Below are 13,037 nucleotides of genomic sequence, written 5' to 3'. Positions count from 1 at the left end.
TTACCCTATCCATGCCCCTCATAATTTTGTAAATCTCTATAAGGTGACCCCTCAGCCTCCAAAGCTCCAGGGAAAACAGCCCCAGCTTGGTCAGCCTCTCCCTGTAGCTCAAATCCTCCAACCCTTGGCGACATCCTTGTAAATCTTTTCTGAACCCTTCCAAGTTTCACAACATCTTTCCGATTGGAATAGTGGCAACTAATTTGGATACAGGAAACTCCCACAAACAGCAATGTGTTAATGACTAGTTCTAATAAAAGGTCATTGAACCCCAAAGGTTGACCCTGTTGTTCCTCTCTCCATCGAAGCTGACAGCAGATAGTCAGCTGGGCATTTCCAATATTTTCTGTTTATTTCAGATATCTGGCATCAATAGCATGTTGCGTTTATAAACAATTAAGGAGCAGTGTTTTTCCTCCCGCCACGAGAGACAACCCAACACTTTTTTTACAGATAGAAAGTGACAAGCCAGGTGAATGGAGTGTTTCAGTTTCACACTAAGAGGCAATGGTGGTGATGAAACTGCAGAGACGCTTCTGAAACCTTGTTGCAAGATATTATGACTGGTGAAGCTAAATTGTGGCAGGAAAGGGTTAACGCAGTGGTTGCTGTGAAAACACACAGCTCCACGGATGCTCAGTAAACTGACTGACGCAAGTCAAGTTTCAGGGAAGGTACCACTTTATCTTTGATATTTCTGAAAATTGTTTGTGCTGTTGATGGGCTGCATACCAGCCGATGATGTGATATGGCACGATGCCATTTACGTGGGGCCAGTCTCACGCCAACAGCTATCAGCTGAGGCTTTGGAGACATAAAGCAGCGTAGTTGGTGGTGGGGGAAGAACAGCAAAAAAAAACCAATTGGGAAAAAAATAATTCTTAGCAGGAAGTTCGCTGTGGGGTGAAAATAAAACAGGTTCTGCTCCTTCATGAACACATGATGTGGAGGAGCTGGTGTCAGACTGGGGTGTACAAAGTGAAAAATCACACAACAACAGGTTATAGCCCAACAGGTTTATTTGGAAGCACTAGCTTTCGGAGTGCTGCTCCTTCAGGTGGTTGTGTAGTGTAAGATCGTAGGATGCAGAATTTGTACCAAAAGTTTACAGTGATGTAAATGAAATGATATATTGAAAAAGACCTGGATTGAAAATGACCATGTTGGTTTCTGTTGGCTTCTAAAAGATGAGTCTTAACCAACAATCCAGGTCTTTTTCAATATATCATTTGTTACATCACACTGTAAACTTTTGCTATAAATTCTGTGTCGTATGAACTTATAGGCCACAACCACCTGATAAAGGAGCAGTGCTCCGAAAGTTAGTGCTTCCAAATAGTTAGTGCTTGAGGGCAGCACGGTGGCACAGTGGTTAGCACTGCTGCCTCACAGCGCCAGAGACCCGGGTTCAATTCCCGCCTCAGGCGACTCTCTGTGTGGAGTTTGCATGTTCTGCCCGTGTCTGTGTGGGTTTCCTCCGAGTGCTCCGGTTTCCTCCCATAGTCCAAAAATGTGCAGGTTAAGTGAATTGGCCAAGTTAAATTGTCCGTAGTGTTAGGTGAAGGGGTAAATGTAGGGGAATGGGTCTGGGTGGGTGGCGGGTCGGTGTGGACTTGTTGGGCCGCAGGGCATGTTTCCACACTGTAAGTAATCTAATCTAATAAACCTGTTGGACTATAACCTGGTGTTGTGTGATTTTTAATTTCATGAACACAAGACATTAGAATCTTGTCAAAGCATAAAGGACCTGCATTTAAACTTGGGGATCTCTCAATGTGCTCTGTAGCTAACAAAATCAGTGCTAACTTGTTGGAAAGCATTCCCATATGTACACAACCAGCTCCCACAATCAGCAACAAAATCCAGTCAGGTAAACCACTTTACTGTTACAGATTTAAGGGTAAATTGGCAGTAAAACCACTATTCCTGATGCCTATGAGCCGGAGGGGAGCTCCCTGTTTTTCCAATAATGCAGTGGGAGCCTTTACACCCACCAGAGAGCAGACAAGGTTTTAGTTTCGTGTCCCCACTGAAAGAGGACAGCTCTGGCAGTGACAGAGGTCTTGAGGCATGGCGATATCTCTAAGCCAGAAGTTCAGTGATGAGGACAGATTGAAAAACAGAGAGAACATAGAACAGGATCAGGCCCTTCAGCCCATTATGTCTGCGCTGACCATGATGCCATTCTAAATTTCATCTACCTGCATATGGTCTGTATCCCTCCAATCCCTACTAGTTAATGTGCCTGTCTAAATGATTCTTAAACACTGCTATCACATCTGCTTCTACTACTTCCCCTGGCAGCATGTTCCAGGCACCTTCACCTCTCAGTATGAGAGAAAAACTCTTCTCACACACCTCCTTTAAACTTTCCCCTCTCACCGTAAACCTATGCTCCCTAATATTTGATATTTCTATCCTGGGAAAAAAGATTCCAACTATCCAGCTTATCCACAGTCCTCAATTTTAATTCCTCCTATCAGGTTGCCACTTAGTCACTGACACTCTAGTGAAAACACTTCAAGTTTGTCCAATCTCTCTTCAGAGCTAATACACTCCAACCCAGGCAACTTCCTGGTGAACCTCTTTTGCACCCTATCCAAAGCCTCCGCATTCTTCCTACAGAGTGGGGACCTGAAGTGCACTCCAGATGTGGCCAAACTAAAGTTGCATTTTGTTTCTCTTCATTTGTGGGAAATGGGCAGCACTGGTTGGCCGTTGGAGAAGGGGTGGTAATGGTGGTGTGTTGTCTTCTTGAACGACTATAGTCTGTGTGCCTTAGGTAGATGCACAATGACATTGGGGAGCGAGTACCAGAATTGCATCCAAAATGCATCACTTCATACTTGTCTGGATTAAACATTATCTGCCATTTCTCTGCCCAACTTTCCAACTGATTTATATCCTGCTGTATCCTTTGACAACCTTCCTCACTATTGACAATTCCATCAATTTTTGAGTTGCCTTACTAATCACGCTACCTACATTTTCATCCAAATAATTTATATATATTACAAACAACAGAGGTCCCAGAACTGATCCTTACAGAACACCACTGGTCACAGACCTTCAGTCAGGAAAACACCCTTCCACAACTAACTTCTGTCATCTATGACCAAGCCAATTCTTGGTGTTCTGAAAAGATCAGTGCTGGGACCTCTGTTGTTTGGACTATAGGCTGAGGGTTACTTTATAAAATCATGAGGGGTATAGATAAAGTGAATGGCATGTGTCATTTCCTCAGCATGCAGCTTTCAAAACTAGGGGACATCTTCTAAGGTGAGAGGGGAAAGATTTAAAAGTGACATTTTTTTTCCCACAGAGTGGTTTGTGTATGGAATGAACTTCCTGAGGAATGGAATCATTTATTATCACGTGCATTCAATATAGAATACAGTGAAATGTGTCCTGTTGTGATGCATCAGCACCATTCACATTAATGTAAAGTAAAATTAAAAGATGAAGCAAGATAACTTAAAGGGAGTCCAACTTTTCCTTCCCCACTGTGACAGTTCTGCTCCAGTATACACCAGCACACACCATGTCCTTGCCAGAGTCCCCGCTCTGGTATACACCAGCCCATGCCTTGCCACCCCCAGGGGCCTACTCCAAGCTTCACAGGCCGGCCGGCTCTGGAGCCACGCTGCCTCTGAAGATACTGTCGATGCTCCAGAATCCAGTGAAGTCACTTCCTACCAAAGAGCTCCCTTTAGCAGGTAACCATGATGTGGAGGAGGCACAGTTGGACCGGGTAGCCTGGTGTTGTGTGATTTTTAACTTTATCAGTCAGTTTGAGTGAAAACTAAATAAAACTGAGAAAAGAAGAAGGGGAAAGAAAGGAAAAGGAAAAAGAAAATGCGGACAAAGAGGACAACCCCAGGCGCTGCTTACTCTGCCGCTATCTTGCCTTTGGGGGGAGTGGCAGATGTGGATACAATTATGTTTAAAAGGAATTTGGATAAGTACATGAATAGGGACAAACATAGGCAGATGGGACTAGTGTAGTTTGGGATTATGGTTGGCATGGATTGGTTGGACCGAAGAGCCTGTTTCCGTGCTGTATGACTATTAACAGATCTAAGCAAGTTTGATTGGGTTTAAATTTCCCCACTCTCAGCAATTCTATTTGTCAGCAGGTTGGAAACATGTGATCCTTGTTCATGATCAAAGTGGCTCATTAAATCCCTAAAAGGTGCTCAGAGGGAAGATGATTCTAAGATTACCATGTGAGAGTGATTCATCTCCTCGTCTCTCAACCTCTTCAATTACATTTGAGGAAACATTGCTCACAGATAAGAAAAGTTGTGTGCTTAATTGTAAAAACAGAACAGCTTTATACACAAATTGTAAAACCTTGTGAAGAAACAGTGTAAAATATGATCAGGTTTACACAAGATTGTAACTGAGATAAATCAAAAGCAACCAAAGGAGCAACTTCTCTGGGAAGAGAATGCTGTGGTGGTTAAGAATTGATGGTCACTCAGGGGAACCCTTCTCAAACTGATCCCTGACACTGTAATTCAGACACACTGATGTAACATTATCTCCACCATGGTTTCGACGTGTGTATAATTTGAAAGGACATAATGAACTTTAATTGCTTCATAGATTCCCTACACTGTGGAAACAGGCCATTCAGCCCAACAAGTCCACAATGATTCTCCGAACAGCATCCCATCCAGACTCATCCCCCCCTACCCTATAATCCCACACTTCCCATGGCTAATCCACCTAACCTACACATCCCTTGACACTATGGGGCAACTCAGTAAAGCCAATCCACCCTAACCTGCTCATCTTTGGGAAGAAATCCACGCAGACACGGGGAGAATGTACAAACTTCTCATACAGTCACCCGAGGGTGGAATTAAACCCAGGTCCCCTGGCACCGTAAGGCAGCAGTGCTAACCACTGAGCCACTCTGACACTTATTGAGACAAAAAGTAAAGAACACATGTAGCCTACAATCAACCAGTTCAAGATAAAATGAATACAAATCTGGAAAGTCACAAAATTAAATTATTGGATGAGTATTGACTTATCAAAGCCCTCTGTGATGCATCAACTGACGCACTAACCCAGATGGAATTAAAGTGTTAATTAAAGAGCAGAGGCTGTGAATTGGTTGCATACTGGCATTCTGAACAGTCGTTACAAGCACTTCAATGTTGAAATCTAGAAACATAAAATCACCACGATTGTATGTTACTGGATGCAGAATTTGCTTCACATCAAAACATTCAACTCATTTGTAAAAGAAACAGTTATGTGATGCAGGGGAAGTCCTTTACATGGAGCCAGTGGTTAAGGCCAAGAACCCACTGCCTGACAGTGATGTGAAGACAGTTTCAATGGAGGCATTTCAAAGGGAATTAGACAGTTTTGTGAAGAGAGGGCATGTGTAACATGTGAGAAAGAATTGCACAAAGTGGAGATGGTGGCATACTGATAACGTCACTACTAATTACTTAATCCCAATTATTTAATCCCACCAGGACAGATGGTGAAATTTGAATTTCATGTAAAAAGCTTGGAATAAAGAACTAGTTTAATGAATAGATTAGAATCCCTACAGAGTGGAAGCAGGTCATTCAGCCCATACTGACCCTTCAAACAGCATCCCACCCGGTGCAGCACGGTGGCACAGTGGTTAGCACTGCTGCCTCACGGCACCAGAAACCCGAGTTTGGACAACTGTCTGTGTGGAGTTTACACATTCTCCCCGTTTCTGCGTGTTTCCTCCGGGTGCTCTGGTTTCCTCCCACAATCCAAAAAATAAACGTGCAGGCCAGGTGAATTGGCTATGCTAAATTGCCCATGGTGTTAGGCGCATTAGTCAGGGGTAAATACAGGTTAGGACAAAGGGTCTGGGTGGGTTACTCTTCAGAGGGTTGGTGTGGACTTGTTGGGTCAGAGGGGCTGTTTCCATACTGTAGGGAATCTAATTTAATCTATCCCTGTAAACCTGCATTTCCCATGGCTAACCCACCTAACCTATATATCCCTTCACACTATGGGCAATTTAGCATAGCCAATCCACTTAACCTGCACATCTTTGGACTGTGGGAGGAAACCCACTCAGACACTGGGAGAATGTGCAAACTTTACACACAGTGACCTGAGGCTAGAATCGAACCTGGATCTGTGGTGCTGTCAGGCAGCAGTGCTAACCACTGAGTCACCCATTTGATAATATTAAATGTACAATGCAAATTCCAAGCTGTTGTTGCTCAGTCCTGCACGGTAACCTCAGCTGGTGCAGGAATTGAACCTAAGCTATTAGCATCACTCGACAACACAAATCAGTCGCTCAGTCAACTGGGCTAACCAGTACCCAAGTATGTCGTTACCAAAAGCCAAGTCGGTTACCATGGGAGTGGGAGAGTCAACAGGTACCATCCTTAGGATGGGCTGCAGTCCGTTCAGGTAGATGTAAAGGGAAACAGGGGTTACTAATCCAAATGGATAACAGAAAAAACTCAAGAATCTTCAGAGGTTCCTCGTTCAGCAACAGGATCAGTTCACGGATGGGGCAGCCTTGTTTCAGGAATGACGGATCCCTGCACAAAGGTTGAAATGCATTTATCCATGCTGATCTTCACATTTTGAACACCTCATTTCTAGATACTTAGAGCTGATATTTGTTAAGTGTGTACAAGAAAACTTTCTGATTCAGTATGTGGATGCACCTACTAGAGAAGGTGCAAAACTTGACCTACTCATGGGAAATAAGGCAGAGCAGGTGACTGAGGTGTCAGTGGGGGAGCACTTTGGGGCCAGCAACCACAATTCTATTAGTTTTAAAATAGTGATGGAAAAGGGTAGACCACATCTAAAAATTGAAGTTCTAAACTGGAGAAAGGCCAATTTTGACGGTTTTAGGCAAGAACTTTCATAAGGTTATTGGGTGCAGATGTTCACAGGTAAAGGGACGGCTGGAAAATGGGAAGCCTTCAGAAATGAGATAACAAGAGACCCGAGACTGTATATTCCATTTTAGGGTGAAAGGAAAGGCTGGCAGGTGGAGGGAATGATGGATGACTACAGAAATCGATGGTTTGGTTAAGAAAAAGAAGGAACCATATGTCAGGTATAGACAGGAGAGATCGAATGAATCCTTAGAAGAGTATAAAGACAGTAGGAGTATACTTGAGAGGGAAATCAGGAGGGTAAAAAGGGGACATGAGACAGATTTGACAAATAAGGTTAGGGAGAATCCAAAGGGTTTTTATAAATATATTGAGGACAAAAGGTAATTAGTGACAGAATAGGGCCCCTCAAAGATCAGCAAGGCAGTCTTTGTGTGGAGCCACAGGTGATGGGGGGCGATACTAAAGGAGTATTTTACATTAGTGTTTACTGTTGAAAAGGACATGGAAGATATAGATTGTAGGGAAATAGATGGTGACATATTGAAAAATATTAGAGGTGGTGGTGCTGGATGTCTTGAAACGCATAAAAGTGGATAAATCCCTAGGACCTGATCAGATGTACCCAAGAACTCTGTGGGAAACCAGGGAAGTGATTGCTGGGCCTCTTGCTGAGATATTTGTATCATTGATAGTACAGGTGCGGTGCCAGAAGACTGGAGGTTGGCTGACGTGGTGCCACTGTTTAAGAAGGATGGGAAGGACAAGCCAGGAACTATAGACCAGTGAGCCTGACGTCGGTGGTGGGCAAGTTGTTGGAGGGAATTCTGAGGGACAGGATTTACATGTATTTGGAAAGGCAAGGAATGATTAGGGATAGTCAACATGGCTTTGTGCGTGGAACACCATGTCTCACAAACTTGCTGAGTTTTTGAAGAAGTAACAAAGAAGATTGATGAGGGCTGAGCAGTGGACGTGATCTATATGGACTTCAGTAAGACGTTCGACAAAGTTCCTCATGGGAGACTGGTTAGCAAGGTTGACCTCATAGAATACAGGGAGAATTAGCCATTTGGATACAGAACTGGCTCAAAGGTAGAAGACAGAGGGTGGTGGTGAAAGGTTGCTTTTCAGACTGGAGGCCTGTGACCAGTGGAGTATCACAAGGATCGGTGCTTGGTCCACTACTTTTGGATAGGATTTGGATGGGAACATAGGAGGTACAGTTAGTAAGTTTGCAGATGACACCAAAATTGGAGATGTAGCGGACAGTGAAGGAGGTTACCTCAGATTACAGCAGGATCTTGATCAGATGGGCCAATGGGCTGAGAAGTGGCAGATGGAGTTTAATTCAGATAAATGTGAGGTGCTGGATTTTGGGAAAGCAAATCAGAGCAGGGCTTATACACTTAATGGTAAGGTCCTAGGGAGTGTTGCTGAACAAAGAGACCTTAGAGTGCAGGTTCATAGCTCCTTGAAAGTGGAGTCGCAGGTAGATAGGATAGTGAAGAAGGCGTTTGGTATGCTTTCCTTTATCGGTCAGAGTATTGAGTATGTTGCAGCTGTACAGGACATTGGTTAGGCCATTTTTGGAATATTGTGTGGAATTCTGTCTCCCTCCTATCAGAAGGATGTTGTGAAACTTGAAAGGGTTCAGAAAGGATTTACAAGGACGTTATCAGGATTGGAGGATTTGAGCTGTAGGGAGAGACTGAATAGGCTGGGGCTGTTTTCCCTGGAGCGTCGGAGGCTGAAGGGGTGACCTTATATAAGTTTATAAAATCATGAGGGGCATGGATAGGATAATTAGGCAAAGTCTTTTCTCTGGGGTGGGTGAGTCTTGAACTAGAGGGCGTAGATTTAGGGTGAAAGGAGAAAGATATAAAAGGGTCCTAAGGGGAAAGTTTTTCATGCAGAGGGTAGTGAGTTTATGGAATAAGCTACCAGAGGAAGTGGTGGAGGCTGGTACAATTGCAACATTTAAAAGGCATCTGGATGGGTATATGAATAGGAAGGGTTTGGAGGGACATGGGCCGGGTGCTGGTAGGTGGGACTAGATTAGGTTATGATATCCCGTCGGCATGGACGAGTCGGACCGAAGGGTCTGTTTCCGCTCTGTACGTCCATACAACTATGACTCTATTCAGCCTGTGGGAACTAGAAGCCAAAGAGATGAGAGATTAGTGAGAAATGGACAGAAAGCAAGAACTAAGGACAGAAGAACACTGGACAAGAAGACGCTTGACGGTTTTGACTGTTTACTTCCCCTTCAGTATTGATATTACAATTCTAGAGCTGGTCTGTTCTTATAACAGTATTTTGATTATCAGAAATAGTAATATTAGTGTTTGTCACGCTGAGTGGATGATTAGACCCGCCTATAAAAACTTCAAGTGACGTGACCGAGTGTACTTATGCACACAGGAATTGTGTGGCAGAAGAACACAGCCATTAGCAGAAACAGCCTTGGCCAACTGTGAATTGTACAGACATCTCAGCTGGATATATCTGGGCAGGGTCGACTGCTAATAATCAGATGTGCATGATAACATCAATATTACTCAAAGTGAAACGGAGTTTTGACAGTGGCTTTAACTGCATTTATTTGCAATGTGGAGGCTTCCAACAGCGACTTCTTCAGTTGTCAATTTCAATTCCTCCAGTTTCATATAAAAAATCTTGCATTATCTAAGTAACTTTGTCCAGGTTTTTAAAAAAAAAATGTCTTGGTGCTCAACGAGGATCTTTCTGCTAAAGGCTGCAGAGGTGGCTGGGTCGGTGCACCTTCAAGACTCTATAACCATTGCTGATCTTATGAAGACTTTCCTCATTTAGGTCCAATGCAGTCGACAATTCCATTACTTTTCAATCCATCAAAGAAGAAGAAGTTATTGTGCGGAAGATCTCGTTGCGACAAGGCCTGTGAAAAATGCACAGAAAGTCATACCTCACACAACACCAGCACTAGCCAGTCCATTCTTAAAGTTATTCACAAAACTGCAGCAGATAGCAACAGCACAGCCCTGTACTTTCTGCCAGCACCTCCTTTTGATGGCGCTAATTCTTGTTGTTTTGTGGGCCCACAGACTCTTTCCATGACATCACTTACATATCCACTCTTCACCTTTAACTTTAGAGTGAGAATGCGGTCAGTTTATTTGATTGTGTTGAGCTTCACAGCCAAGCCTGCTCCAGTCCTTCTCCTGAGGTTTCACTTTTCAGGCTGGATCACCAGGTGTGAAATGAAACCCTTCCTGATTTTTACCCTTCTTTTTCCAAGGCAGTGTGACTAATTGCAGCAGATATAAAACACCAGCTGGAGAAGTGTGCCCAATTCTAGGTAGCATACTTAAGAAAGGACAATGAGGCTAGACAGAAAGAGTGCACAGCAAATTTAATGGAATGCCCCAGGCATGAGGGGTACTTGGATAGATGGGGACAGTTTGGCTTGGTTTGTTTTACACAGAAGAGGCCAAGAAGCCACGAAGGGTTTGGATCAACTAAAGGAAGAGAAATCCTTTCCAATAGTTGAAAAGTTGACAAGAGGACTGACGTGCAGAGATATATTTTCATGTATTGAGTGGCTAGGTTTTGGAATGCACTGCCCGATAGGATGGTGTATATACCCTCAACTGTAGGTCCAAAAGGGAATTGGACAAATGCCTGAAGGAGAAACAGTTGTAAGAATGTGGACAAAGCAGGACCAATGAGATGCACTTCAAAAATAATGGGTTGTACTCAATGGGCTGAATGGCCTCCCCACTACTCTGTGCTATCCTAAGATCCTGTTCAATCAGTTGGCAGAATATAGCCTTCTGATAGCATGTTGCCAAAACTAGTCTGATAAATGAAATTTGATCGTGCAAGTGACAGTGCTCAAGGTGATAATTACACACAAGGTCCTGATGAGGAAAATAATTTTTTTATATTAGATTAGATTAGATTTTTTTAATATTAGATTATATTAGTGTGGAAACAGGCCCTTCGGCCCAACAAGTCCACACCGACCCGCCATTACTTCTTCACAGCATCACTCAGCAGCATTAAAATGGCTTCACCATCGGTATCAAGACATTTAACTACTCTAATAAAGCTACACTGTGCAACTTACTTCACATTAACGCCAGCTGTACAGCTTGGCTTTGGTAGGAAGTCAATGTTGAAATCGGAATACCAATAAGGAAGAACCCAAAGGAGGCACTCACAACAGTAGCAACTAGCAATAAAACTAAAAAAAAATTCACTTCAATCTAAATGTCAGCAAAAAAGGTGATAGGCAAGTCTTAAGATCAAAAAGAAAAGAACAGGAGAAGGAGTAAGCTTGCTGTGTCATTCAATAAGGACCAAGTCTGATCTAGTTGTGGTCTTAACTCCATTTTCCTGTCTGTGCCCCAAAACCTTTGACTCCCTTGTCAATCAAAATCTAACTCAACCTTGAATAATGACCCAGCCTCCACTGCTAAAGGTCAACGGCCCTCAGAGAGGGAGAAAGTCTTCCACATCACCATTTTAAAAGGAGAGAGCCCTTACTTTGAAACTGTGCTACCTAATGCTAGACTCCTCCATGAGGGGGAACATTGTCTGAAAACCCACCTCATCAAACCCAGAAATCAGTCGAGTGAATTGCTTTTTGAAGTCAGTCGGTTCTGTCAGCAATATCAAGCTGAGGTTGTTACAAAGTTCTGCAATTAAGTGGTGGGTGTTGCACTTTCTTCATTTTATCATGATTCAAACAGAGATTTTACAAATTAAACTAAGATACTTCGATCGTACCTGTTGCTCTGCATGTTTCCAATTTAATGTGGAAACATAAAATTGCTTCTGAACAACATTTTTCATCTAGAGTGAAGCAGCTTTAAGTGACTGAAAAAGTGTGTTATGCCACAGATTTAAGAGGGGGTCAGACATGAACAGTTCCTGTGGACCACACTCAGACATACCTGACGGGATCTGTGCATGTGCTGAATATGTTCAATATTCACAGACACTTTCAATAACGATCTTACCTTCACAATTTCCTGACTGAGCACTCCACCCACAACTGCACACACTGGTGCTAACTCTGAAAAACATGAGCTGAGGGAAGGAAAAGACAGAGTTTGTAATCTTTATAGATTAGACCTTTGGCTTTACCATATGGAATTCACAACTAGATTCAAATACCTTGAAATTATCTTATTTCATTTTTTTTTGCGCGAATTTTCTTTGCTCATGCTCTCCCAAGACTACATGGGATCTAGATCCAAAAGGAATTCAACTTAATAATCGCTATTCACTTAGGGACCTGGTCACAGATTTGGGTGGCTTTCCCTAGAAAGGGATTGGAAGTGGGATGACTACCACAGCTGAGCCTGGCTTTCCATTTTGTACACAGAGGCCACACATACAGGAGTGACGACAGTATAGCAAATGGCATTACAAACATTGTACGCTCTTCCCTTCCTCTGACCTGGCCACACAACTTCAAGGGTGGCCCTGCCAATTGTTGCAATATGCGGTGCAAAACTAAAATTCCATTCCTAATTTGAACAGAACTAAACAATTAAAAAAAACCTAAAGTACAGTCAAGAAAGTGAAAGCCTTGCACAGTTTGAATATTTTGTACAATGATTTGGATTATTCAATAAGTTAGGGGAAAATGGGCACCCTTAACCACCAGCAATATTAAACAGATACCTGCCCAACATGGTAGAAATGGTTTCCTCCTTGGTTTTAACTTACCATCTGTCAAAACCCTCAGCAGTCTTGATACACAAGTAATCCTTTCTGTTAATCTCTTACATAGAACATAGAACAGAGAAAAATACAGCACAGTACAGGCCCTTTGGCCCTCAATGTTGCGCCGATCCAAGCCCACCTAACCTACACTAGCCCACTATCCTCCATATGCCTATCCAATGCCCGTTTAAATGCCCAAAAAGGAGAGTCCACCACTGCTACTGGCAGGGCATTCCATGAACTCACGACTCGCTGAGTAAAGAATCTACCCCTAACATCTGTCCTAACCTACCACCCCTTAATTTAAAGCTGTGCCCTCTCGTAATAGCTGACTCCATACGTGGAAAAAGGTTCTCATGGTCAACCCTATCCAAACCCCTAATCATCTTGTAAACCCTTAATCATCTTAGTCTCCAGCAGGGAAAGCCATTGTTTATGTCAGTCTGTACA

General features: G+C 43.1%; 1 protein-coding gene across 2 annotated transcripts in view; it reads right to left on the bottom strand.

The window, feature by feature from the left end:
- Positions 1-9,446: 9,446 nt before the first annotated feature.
- Positions 9,447-13,037, bottom strand: part of sae1 (SUMO1 activating enzyme subunit 1) — a 180,090-nt gene continuing 176,499 nt past the window's right edge. Inside the window, exons 8-9 of one of the 2 annotated variants that reach the window (XM_043680748.1) lie at positions 11,876-11,945; positions 9,447-9,789 (exon numbers count right to left, since the gene is read on the bottom strand). In XM_043680748.1, coding sequence (XP_043536683.1) covers positions 9,697-9,789; positions 11,876-11,945 — 163 coding nt within the window. In that variant the 3' untranslated portion in view covers positions 9,447-9,696. The remainder of the gene's footprint in view (positions 9,790-11,875; positions 11,946-13,037) is intronic. The other variant, XM_043680745.1, reaches the window with a different exon arrangement.

This window comes from Chiloscyllium plagiosum, chromosome 41 (assembly GCF_004010195.1).
Source record: "Chiloscyllium plagiosum isolate BGI_BamShark_2017 chromosome 41, ASM401019v2, whole genome shotgun sequence".
Lineage (NCBI taxonomy): Eukaryota > Metazoa > Chordata > Chondrichthyes > Orectolobiformes > Hemiscylliidae > Chiloscyllium > Chiloscyllium plagiosum.
Note: the sequence above shows the minus strand (reverse complement) of the source record. Positions and strands in the feature narration are given on the sequence as shown.